Below are 24419 nucleotides of genomic sequence, written 5' to 3'. Positions count from 1 at the left end.
CATGTTAAAACACTACAATTAATAACTATAGTCCTATTATTAATTTTACGAACTTCTTTTACTAATGCACCGGCATACATCCGAGGCTCGTCGTTTTGCGGTGATGACCGAGGATTTTCTGACTACATGCCTTTATGTCAAATTAAAGTTCACGCACACAAGACAGCGCACCATTCCACTGAATATCAGGTTCCAATAAATGTTGAGGTTGTTGCTTCGAAGCAATCAGTGAATTTCAGAGAAAATCACAAGGAGGCCAAATATCCATTTACTGTAAGGTTAATCAAAGGGCAAAGGTTTCCCCAGAACCAAACCATAAATGGTTTAAATGTGCGAAGGGGTGTAATAATTAGCTGTTTGTGGTCTGAACTGGTGTAATTAAATGTTTCATGTTTATCTCTGTCAACTCATTGACATACATTGACATACATATAGTTTACTAGGGCAAATTTATGGAGGGGCCTCAAATTACAAGTTCAACACGTTTTATTTATTTATTTTCAATAAGTTTAAGAACGATAAGACACGTCAAATGATTTATTTCAAATTTAAATGTATATTGGTATATTAAGTTCTCTATAGTCGTTTTGTATTATGAACATTTGTCTCGGAGGACACTCAGAATAAACTACGCGAATTTTTGACAGTGTTTTCGATAGCATTAATTACACCGCGTAGTTTAACGTAGTTTAACATGCATAAGCTGAAATATCTGCGTAAGAAGAAGACTTGAATTATAATATCGCAATACATATCATCTACGTGTTAACAACAGTATTCTTAACAGTCCATGTCAAACAATTGATCATTACATACACAATATTGTATCATTGTTCATCATAGATATGCATATCACTATTGAGGGTAGCATCATTATTTATCATAAATATGCCTAGATCTCTTGAAGGTAACATTATTATTCATCATAGATATGCATTGTGTCATTTTAAACTCACAATATTTTCTTGAAAAAAAAACAAGTCAAACAAATCAACACAACTACCAATCGGAACACTTCGGCCATTATCCAACAGATATGAAGCTTGCCGGAGATGGCCGAGTTGGTACGATTGCAAAACCACCTCTATAAACATTCAAATTTATTAAACCTACACCGAAGATATCAAAAGAAATGCTGCTCAAACTCATACAGTCATTTTGAGAACTAACGCACTTTTACGCTGTAAGTATGCACTTTGAATTGTTTATATTCCAAGCCTCATATATGGACAGTGCATAGTAACGGTCAATGCACAAGTGTTCATCCACAATCATGTACTGAGAGAGAGAGCACGTTTCAGACTAAAACACTTTTAAAGCATACACACCATACGATCAATTCAAAAAATATAATATTTATTTCTAAAAGTTGTGCGGAATTATCAAATTCGTTAAGGTGGACAAAATAAATGCTTTCAACTAATAATCATTTGATTTCGAAATCCACCTTGTCATACATGTTCATATATTAAAGCAAATGAAATCTTTTTAACGTACTCAGAATGATCGATTTAGATAACAATTTACACTATAATAACTGGTAGCAGATGACATCGTTATAAAAATTTGAAAACGTAATACCACGCCATATTGTATCAATTTAAAATCTAAAATAGGTCAATTTTTTAATGTCATATCTACACCGAATATAAAGGAAACATTCCTATCTCCAGGTCCTTAAGCCATGGAATCCAATGGGACCTCAATGTACACGAAGTCCAATCCGATGTGAACTGAATGAACACAGACTTCAATCTTATGGGATATCAAAGAACACAGAGCTCAATCCAATGGAACTTCAATGTACACAGACTTCAAACTAATGTGATATCAATGAACATAGAGTTCCATCCTATTGAACGTCAATGTACACAGACTTCAAACTAATGTTATATCAATGAACATAGAGTTCCATCCCATGGAACGTCAATGTACACATACTTTAATCACATGGGACATCAATGTACACAGACTTCGATCACATCGGACCTCAATGTACACAGAGTTCAATCGTATTGGACCACAATGTACACAGAGTTCAGTCTGATTGGACCTCAATGTACACATAGTTATATCCCTGCTTACATAGCAAATTTATTATTATTAAGTATCATTACGTTAAATTATGAAATTCAGTATGTGTCGCCAGTGTGATGTCATCAAACCAATTTGTTCACATCATGCGCCTGGCTAGCCTTGCCCGTATTCGACTGTGAACACTGTAATGAGAATAATGGCTGGGTTATCGACTTGGCGATGCTGATGATAAAGATCATAAAGATGAAGCCCGTAACATTTGTAAAAACTTGTCCATCTTCCTTCTAAAAGACGATACCGGGCTTATTAATATATGATGTGTTTCCGGTCCGGATAAAATAAAACGGACCCGAGGGCGCGCGCGTGAGCTGTTACGAACCATGACGATCCCGAGGGTTCAATTTTTCGATCCGGACCGGAAACACATAATTACATACTTTAATTTATACTTTTTTTTGTAAAACTTGATGAAGAAAAACGCATTTTTGTACATTTCACCAAAAAGCGCGTGCGACATTGTTTACTAACGTCATAACGGGTACTAATTTACTTTCAATGATGACGTCAAGTAGTTTTTCTTAAATCGCGTTTCGATTATCATTTATAATTATTATTTATTTCATTTTTTTAGTAAATTTCTTGTAGAAATATATATTCGATCGGGCTCTATTTAAATTCCATACTTTTATTTTCATAAACTATACAGTAAAATAAATTTTATAAGTGCCATGCTGTTCGCCTGATTCATCTGGCCCCTCTATAACAACACTTAAGTCACTTTTCAATTTTTCCACATATAAGCATGGCATGATACAAATTTGTAAATGTTTAACTCTATTTAAAAAAAAGGATTCTGTTATATTGGTAAGCATCATTAATCATTTTTTAATAAAAGAACTTCTAGAGCAAATATTGTTTCAGGGCTGTAACCTCAACAGTTATTGATATCGATATTTAAATAGTTGTGTACTGTGTCTATTTTGTCTTGTAACCTTATGTGTTTCTTGCGGTGTCCTTTTCTCGAAAACTTAATCTTGATTTAACTAAATATAAGTTTATCGTAATTATCAGAGAAATTTTCTTTTTTTAAATGTCTTATGTTTCTTACTGCAAAAACCATTTGCTGGAGTTGTGTAAACCGAGCAAACACACGTGCTATTGTTCGGGTCGCATATGCTGTTGATATCTCCGAGCATACTACATTCGTCATAGCCCTTTTTTAAGCAACAAGTTTCGCCCAGCTTATATCCACCTGCAGCGTAACAACAACAACAGTATAACACTTAACATTCTTGACCCGTCTTGTCAACACACGTACGACCAAATGTTGGATATCGACCCAAGCAAGGGTCTCCTAGCTCATCTCCACCTGCAAGATAGCATTTAAGCCTTAATATCATAGGCCCGGCTAAACAACGCACGTACGACCAAGTATCGCATTTTACCATGTAAGATGTAATTGTATATTGACCGGTCTAAACATCCCACGTATGACCAAATATCGCATTTTAGTGAAGCAAGATCTTCATCGGAAGCGTAAAGACAATAACATTATAAACTTAACGTTATGGACTCGTCGTATCAACGTACGTACTATCAAATATTACACTTTGGTTAAAGCAAAAATGCCCTAGTTCATCTCCGCCTGCAACATATCACTTTCCACTTATTATTATGGACCCGTCGTATTGACGCACGTACGACCAAATGTAGCACTATGTTTGAAGCACCTAGTTCATCTCCGCCTAAAACATACCACTTAAGCCTTGATATTATAGGCCCGGCTAAACAACGCACGTACGACCAAACATTGCACTTCGGTTGAATCAAATATTTCCTAGCTCATCTCTGCCTGAAACATAACACTTAAGCCTTGATATTATAGGCCCGGCTAAACAACACACGCACGACCAAATATCGCACTTTGATTGTAGCAGGGATCTCCTAGCTCATCTCCGCATGCAACATAGCACTTAAGCCTTAATATTATAGGCCCGGCTAAACAACGCACGTACGACCGAATATTGCACTTTGGTTGAAGCAGAAATCTCCTAGCTCATCTCCACCTGCAACATAACACTTAAGCCTCAATGTTATAGACCCGGCTAAACAACGCACGTACGACCAAATATCGCACTTTGGTTAAAGCAGGGATCTCTTCGCTCATCTCCGCATGCAACATACCACTTAAGCCTTACTATTATAGGCCCGGCTCAACAACGCACGTACGACCAAATATCGCACTTTGATTGTAGCAGAGATCTCCTCTCTCATCTCCGCCTGCAACATAACACTAAGGCTTTAATATTATAGGCCCGTCTTAAAAAAACGCACGTACGACCAAATTCCGAAATTTGGTTGAAGTAGAGATCTCCTAGCTCATATTCGCCTGCAAAACATAACACTTAAGCCTCAATGTTATATGCCCGTCTTAATAACGCACGTACGACGAAATATTGAACTTTGCTAGAAGCAAGAATCTCCTAGCTCATCTCCACCTGCAAGATAGCATTAAAGCCTTAATATCATAGGCCCGGCTAAAGAACGCACGTACGACCAAGTATCGCATATTGGTTGAACTAGGGATCTTCTAGATCATCTCCACCTGCAAGATAACACTTAAATCTTAATAGTATTGGCCCGGCTAAACAACGCACATACAACCAAGTATCGCATATTTGTTGAACTAGGGATCTCCTAGATCATCTCCACCTGTAAGATATCACTTAAGTCTTAATAGTATCGGCCATTTTTAACAACGCATCTGCAACACCTAAAGTCTTAATATTATTGACATGTCATATCCAGGGGCGTACCTAGGCATACGGCAGTACGCCGTGGCGTTCAAAACAATTATGGCGCCCATGAAATGGAAAGACATTATATCTCGAAATCAGGAATAACAACCGAAGGTTAAGGGTGTGTGGTTAATGTTTGGTGCAATATAAGTGAATGATGTCGTCTAGGATCTAGAGAACACTTTGCAAAAAAAATTCGTTAGAGTATTCCCCTCCCGCTCAAACCCCCACCCCATATAAAGTATCGAGAACCAACTAATAAAAGACCTTCACATATCGACACCTTGCTCAAACGTCAGGGCGTACAGTTCGAAATGCTTAAGGTACGCCCCTGTTATCAATGCACGTACGACCAAATATAGTAAGATGAGTACCATCTTTGTACGAAAATCTATAACAGCACTGATTTTATAGTACCAGATAATGAATGACTACACTTTCGATGAAAATCTATGACAGCACTGATTTCGAAGTACCAGATAATGAATGACTACACTTTTGATGAAAATCTATAACAGCACTTATTTCGAAGTACCAGAAAATGAAGGACTACACTTTGGATGAGAATCTATAACAGCACTGATTTCGAAGTACCAGATAATGAATGATTACACTTTGGATGAAAATCTATAGCAGCACTGATTCCGAAGTACCAGATAATTAATGACAACACTTTGGATGAAAATCTACAGCAGCACTTATTCCGAAGTACCAGATAATGAATGACTACACTTTGGATGAAAATCTATAGCAGCACTGATTACGAATAACCAGATAATGGATGACTACACTATGGATGAAAATCTATAGCAGCACTGATTCCGAAGTACCAGATAATAAATGATTACACTTTGGATGAAAATCTATAACAGCACTGATTTCGAAGTACCAGATAATGAATGACTACACTTTGGATGAAAGTATGACTACTCGTTCGATACTATACCTTTTAACTATATCTTTTTTTCAAGAATCACTTAGTTATAATACATAAGTGTATGTACCAGAAAAATGAATAAATACACTGTTGCAACGCTATTCTGACTTACAGCATTTCTCCTCAAAGGTGTCATACATCATGCCCGGATTACTACACTCGCAGGTCCCAGCGATACATTTAAGACCATCATGTACACAACAGCTGTCGGGATCGGCTTGGCATACCTCTCCATATCTGACTGTAAGACAAGACAAATACTGATTTTTCAAAATTAATTGTCATCAGTGAAAATGAGTCCTGGTGAGGTTAAAGCGAGATGTTCATGTTTGCAAGATATAGTGCCTTATACGCAGGAAATCGATTAGTGTTGTTTTTTTTTAATATTGTTTGGAAATTAACAAAAAATCAATTTTGAACAGTGTTTAAATTTTGAACATTTTAATCATTTCGCTTGTTCATATTGTTTTTCGGGGTTGATGTAAATATCTCCAAAGGTCTCATTTTCGCAGACACTTAGCCGATTGCTTACAAATATTTTTTAATTTAACTATATTGTTGAAATCATTCTTGTTAAGATTTGAGACAGCTGTTTCAGCTGTACTTGTTTATATTTAAAGATGTGAGCACATCATCAACTATTTAACTATTTCACATTTCAAAGTTAGCAATAATGTCGTTAATCACGTTGTTCACTTTAACAAGGTTCTGAACAATGGGCCATTGTCATAAATGTATTATGTAAGCGTACGTTACCTAAAAATGAAAAAAAAGAAAAATAATGCCATTCCTCAGTCATATTGCGTTTTTAGGCATTTTTTCTTTTATGAAGAAACATCAATTAAGGTACGCGTACAAAAAGGTCAACGTCGTGGTTTTAGTTTGTAAACCGATATCTCTCAAAGAACCCTTATGCAAGACACACTCTACTGCAAGACATTTTACCAACACTTTTCCATCACAAGCAACTTTTTTATATATTCGTCATGTTTAAAAAAAACAAATACAATAATTGAACTACAGGCCGCAAAGATACAATGCAATCTAACGCAGCAGTATATCAGGTGTAAGTTGCTGAAGAAAAGGCGCTGTGTTCCGGTACAACAGTAGAGCGTATTACACAACAACGACCTGAATCAATAAAGCGCGTTCCGGTTTAATAAAGATAAAGTTAACAAATGGAAATGGAGCGAGAAAGTTTAAGCCCCGCTTTTAGAAAATCTTGATATTTTAACACGATTATTTTCAGTGCAACGACCTGAAACCAAAAAGGCGCTTTCCACGAGGCATCAAGTCTAAACACGGGAGCATAAGAGGCGCTTTAAGCTAACTTACCGTTGCATAGAATTTGGTTGTTTTGGTGCTCCATATACAACCGCAAAAGCGAAGCTCACCATAACAGTATTACGAAGTTATTATTAACTATATTGTTTTGCACTATTATCGAGTACAGCAATTACTTTTCGTTTTATGCTATCTTAGGGGCGGACCAAGCAACCAGAATGGAAGCGATATGATATATCTCACCTTATAAAACGTGAACATGTCACTTTATATTAAAAAGGTGACATGACACTTACTGCACGATCCAGGTGTTGTCGTCTCCGGTGTCGGCGTCTGCGGTGTCGTCGTCTGCGGTGTCGTCGGCGTCGTATGTGCCGTTTCCGTAGTTAAGGGTCCATTATCTGGTATAGACAGAGAGGATTTACCGCGAGTCTTTCTTATCCTTTAAGACATACCATTCTTACAAGTTATTGGTTTTAAAGATACATGTAATACCAAATTTCTTAATTACAACTAGTTAAGACTAGAGAAATGAAACCATATCTAATAGTCAGAGCTGTTGGACCACTCTATATGTCATTCATCGCAGGTCTCGCGGCATTTTGGGTATACAATTACTCTTTTGGCGAATATCCCTTCAACCGGCGGGGGTAAAGATCCCCCTTTGGCTACACAATTTTGTTTAAGTCACACTTGGGGATGAGACGGGGTCAAGTCATAATGCAACCATTAAAGGGCGCGGGCTTATCATAATAAACACAACAAAAACAACAACAACAATAGCATTATTTTGACTTTAAAATATTCAATTATTTACTGCGTATTTTACTTTCACTTTTGGTTTATAGTTTCTGCAGTACTGATGTTGAAGGTTCATTGCTTTTGAACTTTAATTTGATTGGCTGTTCGTTTTAGGGGTATAAATAAAGAAAAAGTTCGCGGTTTTTCATTAGAACATTTTTTCTTCGAGTTGCAAGTTTGTATATTTTTTTGCCCTCCCTCCCTACCCTATAATATATTATTAAAAATTTGCATTTTTGCGTGCTTTAATAATTTGTATGTTTTGATGAAGTAGGTGTTTGTTTAAATTGGTAAATGTATGAATGATTGGTATGTCTTGACAAAATATGTATATAAATTATTATAGATAAGGATTGTTTAAGATATATACAGTACACTAATAATCAATATGTTTTGGTCAAAGGATTTTCATATAAATAACTTCAATGTATATTTATAATATATTTGTGATTCTATTACTAGTAATATTGCATAACTGTTTAATTGTTTGGCATAATTTATGATTGGATACATTTATGTATTATTTTGAATTTAAGGTGGTTTGCTTGTGTTGGAATTTTTAATCGCTTGTTGATTTGTCATTGATTGATGGATTTACCGTCAATTTATTTGCAACTCGATCAGGTTCGAATTATCAAACGCATTATTAACTATGACATTTTGTTGTTAATTTAGTGTTCGATAGGAAAATCGATATTTCAAGATCAGAGTTTTGTCAACTGGTTACAATTATTAGATTCATGAGCAGATTATTAATTACTCGACAGTCTTTCTTTCCGGTACTTATTTAACCATTGAGTGCAACGGAAATATCTCGTTATGCGCGTAGGTTTGTTCACAAAGCCGTCTGGCGACAAATCATAAAATTAAATTTACTGGTCAAAGATTATATTTACTGGCAAAAAACACAACACGGACTTAATCGGAGTTGACGTCTTCCTCGTTTTACTATATGATTATATGAATACACGGAAATATAAAAAAATTCAGTGGCGTGATATACGTTGGCATTGCAATCTAAGAGTAGTTAATTATAAATAGATTTTTAGAAAAGTCATTCCTAAAGGAACACATTAAAACAAAATATATGATATTGGTGTATATGCCGTTTAATGTCTCAATGGATATCACTTTCTATGTTATAAGCATTATCTGATGAGAGCACTACGAGTCTGCGTTGTTAACAGCAATCTCCTTCGCATTGATCTCCCTCGACGAAAGGAGCCACGTATGCAAACAGCTGTTGAAGTAGTTATTTGGTGTTTTTTAATTGTTTTTTAACATGTATTTATGCAGTAGTTTATTAACGTTCCAGTTCATAAAGGTAATAATCATTCGCCGCGTTACTCAGATGCTCATGGGAAGAGGATGGGGGATTTGGAAAGGACTTATTTCGCACATAATTAAAAAAGGGATACCCGATCTGTGCTGATTAATTCTTAATTATGAGTATTGTGTGTGTACAACGAGTTTCGAGTTTTATTTACGCTTTACACATATATATGTGAATAGAGGTAGATATACATATTATGATATTACATATTATAATATAAAGAAATTAATAAACTACTGAACCAGGCTTTCGGGGTTAAGAGCTATACACTTATTTTTGTAGTTATGAAAAGACATAATTGCTTAATCAAATTCTATTCATATTTAAAGAGATGCAATATACACATAATTTGCATTAAGTATAACAAATCTTTTATTACAGATGAAAAGATAAGTTAGGTTACATTGCCAGGGGGTACCTTAATAATTTAAGTATAACCGAGATGAATTTGCTGATGTTAATTAGCGTTTGACAATCATTCTCACACATTATCCTTTTAAAACAAAAAATGTTTCTTGCAATAACAAAGTGGGTACATTTCACCCTCCTCTCACATCCCTGAGTCCTGATTACTGCTTAATTTTTGAGCGAGTTATAAATACATCTTAAGTTTTCAAGCTAGTCCTGAATACTTGTTGATACATATAACAAAAGCAGTTGAAGATTTAAAGCAAACTGAGATGTTTATATATGGTAATTCATCGCCAAAAAAGGTAGTACACGAGAGTTTGTGTAATCATGAGGTTAATTTATGTTGATTTTGTTTTGATAATTGGAACTATTTTGTGTTAGAGTCTCTGAGGTGTGATGACAGCGTTATGGTACATTTTGTTAAAGATGCACTATCACTCCCAAATAAGATTTACCATATTTCATACAATTGTTTTAACTTACCATAAAAGATTAATTAATGTCGAAAACAATTGTTCTTATGAGGGATACTGCGTTTAATTTGAAAGAAAGATGCTGAAAACATTTCTGCCTTCTGAGACGATAGTAGATCACAGTAAATATTTTAGCATTCACCAATCATTTAATATTTTTGCGTTTTCAGCTATAAAATACACGGTTATAAACTTGTTATCAGTAATTAATATTTTCCATAATTGCATTATTTAGTAAGTAAGTGATGGTTTATCACTTTAAATTATGTATGTTATACATGTGTATGTATTGATTTTGAATAAGAGTGTCACTTTAAAATTGCGTTTCGCATGTAGTTTTTATGGCTCGTCCTTTTTAAAAAGCCATAAGTCATAGTTTTAGTTTAAGTCATAGCCATTCATGTCGTATTCTATATTTAGGATTTTTCTAGAAAAACTGTGAAATGAAACTAAAGATTAATGTAAATACAACTGTACATCTGGGGCCGTTTTCATGAAGCATCTTAAGTCATTTCCTAACTTTAGTCTATTTCTTAAAACTTTTCATATCAAATGACCAATGAGATACTTAAATTAGGGAAGTGACTTAAGTAAGGAAACGAATTAAGATGATTTACGAATCCCAGTCCTGCTTAAGATTCTTGGGTTTGCATAATGAGTTTTTTAGGTGTAAGTGAGGGCAAAAGGTTTGGAAATATGAACTATTCAGCAGAGGCCATTCCTAACAACATAAAAAAATTATGCATAATTTGATAACATTCAACTCTTCGTCTCAACTCAAGGTGTATGCCAAATGTGTTGAACATGCGTCCTATCATTTCAGACATGAACATGTTTGAAATTTTATATCCTAGAAGCAAGGGACCCTAATTCAGACACAGCCGGATCCAATGGTTTGAAGATATCTTGATGAGAACGCTTTTTAGTCCGTATTCACTGACGTACTGAGTATAAATTTTAGACTCATTCTGAGAAAACTAAATTTTTAAATGTTTCAAAATATCTTGAACATAATGAATTTTGACAACAGATGCCTTTATGCACTATACTATCATTTTTACAACAAAATTTAATTTTTGCTCTTCTGGGTCTGATTGATTCTAAAACTTTTTTACTAACAGTTTCAAACCTGAGTTCAGGCTCAAGACTCAAAAAAGCAAATATTTATTTAATTTTACCTAAAATATCCTAAATTTATTACTATTTGATAAAATTACAATTATTTACACAAGTTGTTTATAAATAAGAAATATAAAATATTTGTTGTATTTAAACGAAGAAATAATATTTTTGTCCTTCTTTATTCAATGTAAAAAATACTGAGTCAATGTATTCCGGATAAAACGAATTTCCGGATGTAAGGAACGATCTTCTTTTGGCCCGAGGAGTTCGTTATATCCGGTGTTTACTATTTATGTTTTTTATACCTTTTACTGGCGCATTTTCTTAGAAAGACTTTGGTCAAAATTCCAAATATACATACACTACAGCAAAAAATGTAACTATGTACAACTCATTTTTTTTAACAATTTTTTTTAAAGTACACTTTTTTAGATATTGACTAAGATTTTTATCAATATATTCTATGAGAAATTACGTTTATAAAAAGAGTAGAAAGATTTTGAATCACACTATGCTTTTATGTGGTAAATTGGCTTGACATTGAGATTCAGACTTGACTGAAGTTTTTTCTGAAGATATTCTGTAGCTATATCTAGCTAATGTCAACGCCGATGTTCTTATAACTGATAACGTCACTTCATATATAAAATTATTTACGCGTTGCAATGCAGTAGAAGATTACAAACACTTTTTATTAAATGTCCGACCTTTAAAAATATTTTGAATGCTATGCTTGAGCTTTTAAAAAGATGTGGAACACACATAGCAATAAAGGATATTAGATATGTAGTTATAGGTAACCAAATTGATCAAAACGAATATAATATTGTAAACATTGTTTTATGTCAGATTGTTTATTGTACTTATAAATCCTACTTTATTTGTGAAAGTAGATCCAAACCGATAAAAAGTATATATCATTTATATAACGATTTGATAGTCTGAAAAATAAACGCTTTTTGGAATGATATTGTTGATGAAACTACTATTAATGTTAAAGCAACTTATTAAAATATTTACTATTTAGCCCAATTGTTAAACTGTTGTGATAAATAATCATTAAGATTTTACTTCATGGCATCGAACTATTACATATTGTAAAATAAACTGGAAATTCCAAACAAAACAAAAAGTTATGTTCATATACATGGACGTGTTTTAGAAAATATAGTAACAATGACCTCAACCGCGTGGCCAACTCCTACCTAAGGAATATCATACGAACAATGTTTAAATTGGACATATTTAGTGACTCAATACCTTAAATTAAAGAAAACTAATAAACAGTGCTGCTGCAAGGTATGATATGTAGATATTTAGATTTTTATCAGTTCTGTTAAGTTCTCGAACATGAGTATCATTTTGTTCTTGAATGTAAACTGTAAATTGATATAAGAAAATCACACATAGATAAGATTTATCATGTACGACCGAATGAGATAAATTTTGTACAATTAATCACCCATCAAAATATCAATGTAAATAGGAAACTAGCGATGTATGTATTAAATATATTTATGAAAGAAAACTATCATAATTATAACAGATAAATAGTTATGCTATAATTGTACTCTCCTCACGCTTTATTTGATGTATTATTAACTTTAAAAATGATTAAAATTCGTACATAAATGATGATATTTGGATGAACATTGACTATAAAATATCACATATATATATGTGTGTGTGTGTGTGTGTGCGTGTGCGTGTTGTGTGTGTGTGTGTGTTTTGCTGCTTGTGCACGTATGTGCATATGCACGACCTTTTACCAGCCTATGTTCGACTTTAAGCTGGTGGGAGCGACACAACTCCCTTTGCAGTAGATATTTAAAGAGTTTTCTATATTTCACTATCGTGACCCTGTACTTCACTTACGAACAACGAATGTTGTTAAAATTACTTGAAAATTACTTAACAAGTAATTAAAAATACTTATTATCTTTTATATATTAAAATTAATAACACGACGATGGGGTAGGACACCCCGCTTATCTCTAAATCTGAAATGGTAGATCGTGTAAATTTAGATTTATAAACGTTTTCAAAGCGCGAAATGGGAGGACAAGTAATTTGTAGGCAGGATTGCGATACTGATAAAGTTGAACATGCGTACCAAACAACAAAATATTTCTGTTCTGCTAAATCCGTGAGTCCCGAGAACTGCGTAATTGGGTCCTGTATCTCGCGTACCAAAACGGGGGGGGGTCAACCCAAGTATTGGTAAAAGATAGGAAATAGCCCAATATGATATTATCAATGTTAGTTTTTTAATGTATATGTAATGTTGGTGCCAATTTATTAGAGTGTCTTTTCAGTGCACACTTTCGTAAAGCTTGCTGTTATCACGTAATCAAGTTATGTGACCCTTGATGTTTAATCTATTACAGCTCTTAACGATCTTGCCGTTGCATACCCACACGGTATGTGAACGATTGTGAAGAAAGTTATGATAACTTATACATCCGGGCCCCTTTTCAATAAAGATCGCAAGGCTCAAGATGGCGATACTCCCATTTTGGTCATTAGTTTAAATATTAAATATTTCACAACGATTGTGAAGAAAGTTATGATAACTTATACTAAGTCACTCTCGTTGGCACAATGTTGCGCGAGAATTTGGTCTTGTGTTGTGGGGGAAACCGGAGAACCCGGAGACACCAACTTGTCCGGCTTGGTAACCACTAACCAAACTCACATTCGCCCAAGCATTCGGAACTCCTCGGCCATTTTTTTCAAAAACAACCTCGGATGTATGCCGGTACACCAGTTGAAGTAGTTCGTATTTGTTTGAATTGTATCGTTAATTAAATTAAGTGTTTTAGAGTTGTATTTATTGATCTAAGTTTAAATTGATTACCAGTGAAGTGTATTATTGCAAACATAAATAAGATTCCCAAGAGTTAAGACATAAAGTTTAAGTGCTAAATAAAATTACTACGCGATCTACTTGCAGCGGACTTAAACGTACCTCTTTTTGAGTATGTAAACCGTCCAAATACATCCGAGGTTGTTTTTGAAAAAAATGGCCGAGGAGTTCCGAATGGCGCCCAAGCCGGGAATCGAACCCGGTCGCCTTGATGAGAAGCGAGTGCGCTAACCACTGCACCGGACAACCTGCGCTTCAGTACAAATATGGTTATCTCGAACCTTTATTGTATAGATCCGTAAATTTACGGATTTCCCCGAGCACTCTTAAGCAGCGTAATGTTTACGGCTACGATATCTTATTGAAACAGGCCCCAGTGCATGTATTTTTCTTATATTATATCTCATTCTTGAATTGTGTTGTTTGTGTGTGTGTTTTCTGTAACACAATGAAAACATTAGTATCTAGTATAGTCTAGATAGTAAACTTATGTTTTTTTATCGATTTTCGTTTATTGTAATTTCATTTGTATGGAAGACTTTATCTTATATCCAAATAAAGTAATTTATGATTCTAATGCATCAATAATTGTTTAAAAATGGAAACCATGAATGCCACAATTCATTAAACCAGGTTTTAGATTCCTACAATCTACCCATCAATTCGAACTAAAGATATTGAGCGGAAACCACCTGTTGACAATCGGCCGCTCGCCCGTTAGCCCGACGAACGACATATATCCCAATCCAATAATTTCGAAATACCTCAGTAATAATTATTAATATGTAATTAAAGTAATGAAAACTAAACTAACCAGGAACGCACTTCTTGCATTTATAGTCGAATATGAAGCCATCTTTGCAGACGCACACTTTACTATATCCGTATGTGTCGCATATGGCATTTTCATCTTTACAGTAATGACAGTCGTCACAACACTGGCCGACTTCGAGCGCTAAAATATAGACAAACACAAACGTCTGGGTTACAGTAACAAATAAACATCAATAAGATATTAAAGGCGTTTCAATTAAACAGCTACGGGAAGAAGGGGGGGGGGCTGAAAAACTGAAGACATATCATATAATGATTAATCAATGTGTATGCCATTTCAACCGACTGAGGTAGAAATTATCATTTTCTCACAATTTCTACTTTGGCCTCCGCTTATTTATACACTAATTAAAATAAATGCTAAAATAATGTCATTCAGAATGTTTTCCATTAAATATTTTAATAGATCACAATCCTACACCCAGAAAACCTATATCGAATGCCTGCAAAACCTTTTCTAAAATGTGGTCTTTTTAGTCTAAATTATACAGAAAATCGTTCCTAGGCGCATCCTCAAATTAAAACTGTCCATGGGGAGCATGTCCCCGTACGCCCCTAGAACGACGGACCTAAATATTATACTTCAGCCGCACCACTCTTTAAATGCCGACGGCGAGCCTACATTAAATAGATTGTAAGAAGAAAGAAAAAGTGTTTATGCGGATGTATGTCAAATGGCATTATAGGTAAGGTAGAGGTGGTGGTTGTTGATGAATGTCTGCATTTAGAATATAACCCTTATTTCAGGCAATGAAGTTGCAGATAGGCATTCATTAAGTACTAGGTTAAATCGTTAAGAATTTCAACTATCGCGGGTGTTTAAAGGTTCGTCTACTGCCACTCATCCGATACACATTTTCTGCGTCAAATTTTGCGTTGACAAAGTGTCAGCCAATGAGGTTGTATTCTGTCTCAATTAGATGGCCTAAAGTATACGCTACGCTCACTCCGCCCATTCTTAATCATTAAGATTGGCTTCATGTCATCTGACTATTATTCAAAACATTATTCTTACTAGATGTTTGTCGGCGAGACGCCAACAATGTCGAGCCCGCAAATGTCACAATTATTCAACAGTTATGATAAAATTAGCTTTTAACCATGAATGTAATTAAACCTTTGACATATATTCATGTTTCTTGTACCAGGTACGCTTTCTTCTCATCGTAACCACCATCATTTTAAAATCCCTAAATGCGTAGCCAAGTTACAGCCCAGACAAGCTTTAATCGGACGGACGTACGAACTCACGCACGCATGGACACCAAACCACCATTGTGGCGATAATAACGAAAGCAGTTGCTATACCATCACATATAGGGGAAACCCAACATTCTTTTTATAAGTTCAAAAAAGAATATATTCAGCGTGACTTTGTGACAAATATTTTTCCAGTCTGTTTAACCTTTTTCTCGTTAAACCTACCGAATAGTACGTTCTTAATACGATTTTGCGTACACGTTCCTATTATACTATTCATTTTTGGGGCAATATTGAGGGAAAAACTTAGGGGAAAACACCCATATGCGGCTGAAAATGTCCGAGATTTCTATCGACGTTCTGTTTACATATGACATAAAATCACTTGGTATGTATACCCTTGAACAAACATCAGTCAATGAAAAATATAAGCCTTTATAAACTTATTTTTATTAATAGCTACGTGGCCACAAATCCCCCAGTTAAAAAAGCGCCAAAATATCGCTAATATTTGATTATCCGGACACAAATCATAATTATGTTGTTTTGTTTTTTGATAATATACCTCAAAAGAGTTTAAAATCATAATGCATTAAAATAAAAAAAATAAAAAATTCTTTGTATAAACCTATATTGTGCCCCTTAAGAATTAAACAAAAATACATCTATCAATTGTACCCTTTGCTGTGCCTCTTTAAAGGCACTCGCTCATGGTTTGTTAAATGCACTTTTCTTTTTAATTACGAAATAAAGTGTGGCAAATCATAAGGAGTGTTAAAACTAAAATACCAAAAGCTGAAACCCTTCAGCAAATGTAGATATTTGCTCAAATATCGTCTTTGAAGACCACAATTTTTAATACCGTTCCCAACGGGTTTCAGCGATTTCAGCGATTTCATTGACGCGTGATTGCTAAGTCGGCTGATTGATTATCACGTGATGTTATCAATGTATTTTTAAAAGGTCCAAATATCAACCACTTTAGTGAAAGTCCTTGTGGCCTAGTGGTGGAGGCGTCCGTTTTATATTTTTTCTAGATTTTCCCGGTGTGTGTTCGAACTCCACTAATTTAAAAACCAAAATCCGTTTTTATACTTAAATTTTATTTTTTTGCAATTTCGATTTCATGGAGTAATATAATGATAAAATAAGTTTTTTAAGATGCATTACAGGGAAAACTCATTTTTGGTCCAAAAAAGTTATCGAGTACCTTTAACTACCAGTTTACACATGTTGCAAAAGACAAGGCACACATGTTAAGAAAGGCTTAATCGATAATCGAATATAGTCATGTTGCATAATTCACAAAATAATGTAGACTAATATTTATTTATGTATATCAAATATAAGAAAACCGCCTACACACAAACTAAATTATTGAGCAATAACGAAATACTCGACAATTGAATAGATAATTTTTGTAATACTTTGCATGCATTATAAGAAACCATATGGCTATTGATGCACGAAGTGTTTGCATTGCCCGGGCACACAGACTGGGACAGAGGCATTCCCGAAGGCAGCCCTAGAACAGGCCAATCATTGCTAATTTCCGAGATTTTGGTAATGTTAATCTTATCATGAGCAACGCTAGGCGTCTGAAAAATACCCCCTTTTCTATTGATTTCGATTTTCCGCGTGAGATTCAGGAAGCTCGGGGGCGTCTGTGGCTTAAGTATAAGGATCTCAAAAATCGGAATCCGCAGTCGAGGGTGCAGATTGTATACCCAGCCAAGCTGATCCATGACGGTACCCTGTTGCACGATGAATTACCAGAATGGGGTCAGTATATAGGAGCCAACAGACTCGCAAAACTAGAGCGTATTAACAATGTAAAACCCACACACAAACAAAACTAATGAGCAATAACGAATAGAGAATTTTTGTAATACTTTGCATGCATTATACAATACAAAGATAACATAAAGCATCAACACAAGATCCAACCTAGACAGAATATGACCTAATAAGTAACAGTAATCACTTATTAAAGACCGGTCAACATGCTGATGTACATGCATAAAGCAATATATAGCATGAGACATGCAAGACCAAAAACTCTGGTTTGAATAGTTGTAACTCTGAAAAAGTCATGCAAACTATTTAAATATTGTCGGGTTATTCCCCTTTTAGACTACAAACATCGGCTTGCTATTGTTACTTACGGGTACACGGGCAAGGTGGGGGTTCGCTCGAGGTTTCACTGGAGGATTCGCTCGAAGATTCGCTGGATTCAGATTTAGATTCAGATTCAGATTCCCCCTCGTAGTAGTAATCAGAATGAAAAAATCCACCTCCAAATCTACATTGAACAGCTGCCAGAAGAGCAAGGGTCTGTTTAAAAATGAAAAAAATGAGGTTAAAAATTGTTCCATATTTAAAGAGAACTGTTTATTTTACAAGAATGTTTTAGGTTTGGTCGAATAACGTTTAACATTAGCTAAACTATTATGATAGCAATGACGAACAGAAGGTTTACATACCACGTGGTTATAAAGTGATGTATACAAAAATATGATGCGAAGATTGCCCATATGCACTAAATAATGAAGATGCTGTTGTCCATATGGAGAAAATCATGAAGGGGCTAATATCCTCTGTTGCAGGGCTATCATCCGCATGTGCAATATCATGAAGAGACTTTTGTCCGTCTTTGCAAATTTCAGCTCAGGGTCTAATGTCCTAAAGGTTAATGTCCTAGGGGTCTTAGGGGCTATATCCTAGGGGCTAATGTCCTAGGGGTCTTAGGGGCTTATTTCATATGGGCTAATGTCCTAGGGGTCTTAGGGGATAATGTCCATGGGGCTAATGTCCTAGGGGTCTTAGGGGCTAATGTCCTAGGGGCTAATGTCCTAGGGGTCTTAGGGGCTTATTTCATACGGGCTAATGTCCTAGGGGTCTTAGGGGATAATGTCCATGGGGCTATTGTCCTAGGGGTCTTAGGGGCTAATGTCCTAGGGGCTAATGTTCTAGGGGTCTTAGGGGATAATGCCCTAGGGGCTAATGTCCTAGGGGTCTTAGGGGCTAATGTCTTAGTTGCTAATGTCCTAGGGGTCTTAGGGGAAATGTCCTAGGGGCTAATGTCCTAGGGATCTTAGGGACTAATGTCCTAGGGACTAATGTCTTAGGGATCTTAGGGGATAATGTTCTAGGGGCTAATGTCCTAGGGGTCTTAGAGGATAATGTCCTAGGGGCTAATGTCCTAAGGGTCTTAGGGGATAATGTCCTAGGGGCTAATGCTCTAGGGGTCTAAGGGGATACTGTCTTAGGGGTCTTAGGGTTTAATGTCCTAGGGGCTATAGTCAGTCTACTATATATAAGTTTACGTGGTCACATACTTATTAAAGACTGTTCAGTATATTAATCGTGACTTTGTGACCAATATGTTCCCAGTCTGTTAAACCCTTTTCTCGTTTAACCAACCGAATATATGGTTAGTTCTTAATAGGATTTTGCGTACACGTACCTATTATGCTAATCAGGTTTTGGGCAGTATTGAAGGGAAAAACACCATATGCGGCTGAAAATGTCCGAAATCTCTATTGCCGTTCTGTGACATCAAATCACACGGTATGTCTTCCCTTGAACAAACATCTGACTATGTTTTATATCGCGACCTGATTGATTAGCGAAAACAGGCTCATTTCAAACCCTCGTAAGAGTTTTGAGCAATCTAAGGCATCTACTGTCCTGAAGAACAGAACAGTTCTTCAGGATTAACTTGGAACGCAATAACCTTCGGATATGTTTCGTTATTGTTTCCGTTATAATTCACAATGGTTTGAGAATAGGTGAACGATTTAGTGCCTTAAAGGTATTCTTTGAAAGTCATAAAAATCATAATTTATATACACTGACATCTACATCAAAACTAGAAATGCATACAGGAGAACCTGTTTTAAGGGGCCACTATAATCGAGTGGCCATTGAATTCAGCCGTGCTTGAAAATTCCATATGGCACCCCATGCGAGATGAGTCTCGCGCTGTGACGTAATATTTTTATTTCTTTAATTATACACTTAATGTGACCATAAATATGAGGTTTCAATAGAGGAGTTCCATAAACATTTACGTTACAAAAATATACATTCAAAACAAAACAAAATATCCCTTAAAAGACGTGATACTGAAGGAACTTCTTGACGTCATTCTCGTTTACCAGAGTTACGTACCTTTCACCTGAGTGACGTACAACTAAATTTTATAACGATCGAACCTCTGATGAATGAGAATGCTTGACGTATGCAGCGATAAAAATTACAGCGCGTCATGACGTTAGTAAACATCATCGCAAAAAAAAGTAAATTAGGTATGCTAGAAGAAATATCAATCATATGAGTCCGGTCCAGAAAGCAAATACCCGACCATCGCGCACGCTGCGTAGCAACGCAGGTGCCCTTCTGTCGGATTTTTTTATCCGCACCGGAAACGCATGACAGATATTATAAGAACTATGTTATTATATAACTAATTCATCATTAGTCTTGATGTTAATATTCAACCACGACTGAATTCCAATTTTCTCAATTTCTTATAAATGCAAAAACGAATTTCACATTTTTCAAATCATGTGATTCAATCTGAGAATTTAGAATACCGTATTTACAATTTTGCAAATGATTTTATATTTAAAATAAATAAAATCAGACTTACGAGAAATATCCTCAACATTTTAAAGAGCATCCGTAAAATCGGAGTACAACACTTTTCTCCCGACACTCGCAATATCCCCAATAATCCTGCTGTCCACCGATATATATACTGAACGTAAAAAAATAATCCTTTGGGCTGGTTTTCATTCAAAGCATCCATTGCACGCTCAGAAAGCTGTCGTTTCCTGATGCGCGCGCATATACAACGTTAAATTTCCGGATGCACACGTAGACAATTGTGCAGTCTGACGCAAATTTGTGCGTAAGAATATTATATATTATGATGAAACTGATAGCGCTCTTTATTTCAATACGGTACCAAATGTTTGATTGTAAACGCCTTGAATATTCAGTCATACAACATATTGTATTATGCATAAGAAATATAACTAAAGATATGCAAATATATAGAAAGTTATGATTTAATAGTGAAGCTTAAAACTGAAAAATAAAAACGTGATGGAATGTAAACTTTTTGCAGAATAATTATAATCGATTCCAAATTCAAACAGAAAATTGCATATCATAATCGTTTTATTTTGCTGTTGTAATTTTTTCCAAGTACATCCGAAACTAGTTATGTCGAAGTCGTTTAGACCTCGGGAAATACTTCTAGATAACGAACATTCGATATTAACGAAATACAGAACATGTCAAACAAAAAAGAAAACTATCGAAAAACAATTAGACGTAACCAGAACAATGAGATAACAGAGTTCGACAAAATAAACGACTGTATTGGCCACAAGCGTGCCATCATTCACTCACCTGAACGGCTGTATTGACCACAAGCGTGCCATGATTCACTCACCTGAACGACTGTATTGGCCACAAGCGTGCCATCATTCACTCACCTGAACGGCTGTATTGACCACAAGCGTGCCATGATTCACTCACCTGTACGACTGTATTGGCCACAAGCGTGCCATCATTCACTCACCTGAACGACTGTATTAGCCACAAGCGTGCCATCATTCACTCACCTGTACGACTGTATTGGCCACAAGCGTGCCATCATTCACTCACCTAAACGACTGTATTGACCACAAGCGTGCCATCATTCACTCACCTGTACGACTGTATTGACCACAAGCGTGCTATCATTCACTCACCTGAACGACTGTATTGGCCACAAGCGTGCCATCATTCACTCACCTGAACGACTGTATTGACCACAAGCGTGCTATCATTCACTCACCTGAACGACTGTATTGGCCACAAGCGTGCCATCATTCACTCACCTAAACGACTGTATTGACCACAAGCGTGCCATCATTCACTCACCTGAACGACTGTATTGACCACAAGCGTGCCATCATTCACTCACCTGAATGACTGTATTGGCCACAAGCGTGCCATCATTCACTCACCTGAACGACTGTATTGGCCACAAGCGTGCCATCATTCACTCACCTAAACGACTGTATTGGCCACAAGCGTGCCATCATTCACTCACCTAAACGACTGTATTGACCACAAGCGTGCCATCATTCACTCACCTGAAAGACTGTATTGGCCACAAGCGTGCCATCATTCACTCACCTGAACGACTGTATTGGCCACAAGCGTGCCACCATTCACTCACCTGAACGACTGTATTGGCCACAAGCGTGCCTTCATTCACTCACCTAAACGACTGTATTGGCCACAAGCGTGCCACCATTCACTCACCTGAACGACTGTATTGGCCACAAGCGTGCCATCATTCACTCACCTAAACGACTGTATTAGCCACAAGCGTGCCATCATTCACTTACCTAAACGACTGTATTGGCCACAAGCGTGCCTTCATTCACTCACCTGAACGACTGTATTGGCCACAAGCGTGCCTTCATTCACTCACCTGAACGACTGTATTGACCACAAGCGTGCCATCATTCACTCACCTAAACGACTGTATTGGCCACAAGCGTGCCACCATTCACTCACCTGAACGACTGTATTGGCCACAAGCGTGCCTTCATTCACTCACCTGAACGACTGTATTGGCCACAAGCGTGCCACCATTCACTCACCTGAACGACTGTATTGGCCACAAGCGTGCCATCATTCACTCACCTAAACGACTGTATTGACCACAAGCGTGCCATCATTCACTCACCTGAACGACTGTATTGACCACAAGCGTGCCATCATTCACTCACCTGAACGACTGTATTGGCCACAAGCGTGCCACCATTCACTCACCTGAACGACTGTATTGGCCACAAGCGTGCCTTCATTCACTCACCTAAACGACTGTATTGACCACAAGCGTGCCATAATTCACTCACCTGTACGACTGTATTGGCCACAAGCGTGCCATCATTCACTCACCTGAACGACTGTATTGACCACAAGCGTACCATCATTCACTCACCTAAACGACTGTATTGACCACAAGCGTGCCATCATTCACTCACCTGTACGACTGTATTGGCCACAAGCGTGCCATCATTCACTCACCTGAACGATTGTATTGACCACAAGCGTGCCATCATTCACTCACCTGAACGACTGTATTGACCACAAGCGTACCATCATTCACTCACCTGAACGACCCCAGTTGGCCACAAGCGTGCCATCATTCACTCACCTGAACGACTGTATTGACCACAAGCGTGCCATCATTCACTCACCAGAACGACTGTATTGACCACAAGCGTGCCATCATTCACTCACCTGTACGGCTGTATTGGCCACAAGCGTGCCATCATTCACTCACCTGTACGACTGTATTGGCCACAAGCGTGCCATCATTCACTCACCTGAACGACTGTATTGACCACAAGCGTGCCATCATTCACTCACCTGAACGACTGTATTGGTCACAAGCGTGCCATCATTCACTCACCTGAACGGCTGTATTGGCCACAAGCGTGCCATCATTCACTCACCTGTACGGCTGTATTGGCCACAAGCGTGCCATTATTCACTCACCTGTACGGCTGTATTGGCCACAAGCGTGCCATCATTCACTCACCTGAACGACTGTATTGGCCACAAGCGTGCCATCATTCACTCACCTGAACGACTGTATTGGCCACAAGCGTGCCATAATTCACTCACCTGAACGACTGTACTGGCCACAAGCGTGCCATCATTCACTCACCTGAACGACTGTACTGGCCACAAACATGCCATCATTCACTCACCTGAACGAATGTACTGGCCACAAGTGTGCCATCATTCACTCACCTGAACGACCCCAGTTGGCCACAAGCGTGCCATCATTCACTCACCTGAACGACTGTATTGGCCACAAGCGTGCCATCATTTACTCACCTGAACGACTGTATTGACCACAAGCGTGCCATCATTCACTCACCTGAACGACTGTATTGGCCACAAGCGTGCCATCATTCACTCACCTGAACGACCCCAGTTGGCCACAAGCGTGCCATCATTCACTCACCTGAACGACTGTATTGACCACAAGCGTGCCATCATTCACTCACCTGAACGACTGTATAGGCCACAAGCGTGCCATCATTCACTCACCTGAACGACTGTATTGACCACAAGCGTGCCATCATTCACTCACCTGAACGACTGTATTGGCCACAAGCGTGCCATCATTCACTCACCTGAACGACTGTATTGGCCACAAGCGTGCCATCATTCACTCACCTGAACGACTGTATTGGCCACAAGCGTGCCATCATTCACTCACCTGAACGACCCCAGTTGG

The 24419-nt window shown here is 37.0% G+C and overlaps 1 protein-coding gene across 1 annotated transcript; it reads right to left on the bottom strand.

The window, feature by feature from the left end:
* Nucleotides 1-480: 480 nt before the first annotated feature.
* LOC128204880 (cadmium metallothionein-like) lies at nucleotides 481-23867 on the bottom strand. The gene is made up of 7 exons (XM_052906282.1): nucleotides 23841-23867; nucleotides 18262-18430; nucleotides 14877-15017; nucleotides 7353-7457; nucleotides 5885-6013; nucleotides 3146-3289; nucleotides 481-2219 (listed from the first exon to the last, which is right to left on the bottom strand). The coding sequence occupies exons 1-7, from the start codon at nucleotides 23865-23867 to the stop codon at nucleotides 2191-2193; spliced, it is 744 nt and encodes a 247-aa protein (XP_052762242.1). The 3' UTR covers nucleotides 481-2190.
* Nucleotides 23868-24419: the final 552 nt, after the last annotated feature.

This window comes from Mya arenaria, chromosome 10 (assembly GCF_026914265.1).
Source record: "Mya arenaria isolate MELC-2E11 chromosome 10, ASM2691426v1".
Classification (NCBI taxonomy): Eukaryota; Metazoa; Mollusca; class Bivalvia; order Myida; family Myidae; genus Mya; species Mya arenaria.
This window is presented reverse-complemented; position numbering and strand designations above follow the sequence as displayed.

Coding starts and splice junctions, on each gene's coding strand:
- LOC128204880 (XM_052906282.1), bottom strand. CDS start 23,867: ATGTTTGTGGCCAGTACAGTCGTTCAG. Junction 6,014..7,352: donor GACAACACCTGGATCGTGCA/GTAAGTGTCATG, acceptor CTTGTCTTACAG/TCAGATATGGAGAGGTATGC. Junction 2,220..3,145: donor TCCAGCAAATGGTTTTTGCA/GTAAGAAACATA, acceptor TTCTCATTACAG/TGTTCACAGTCGAATACGGG.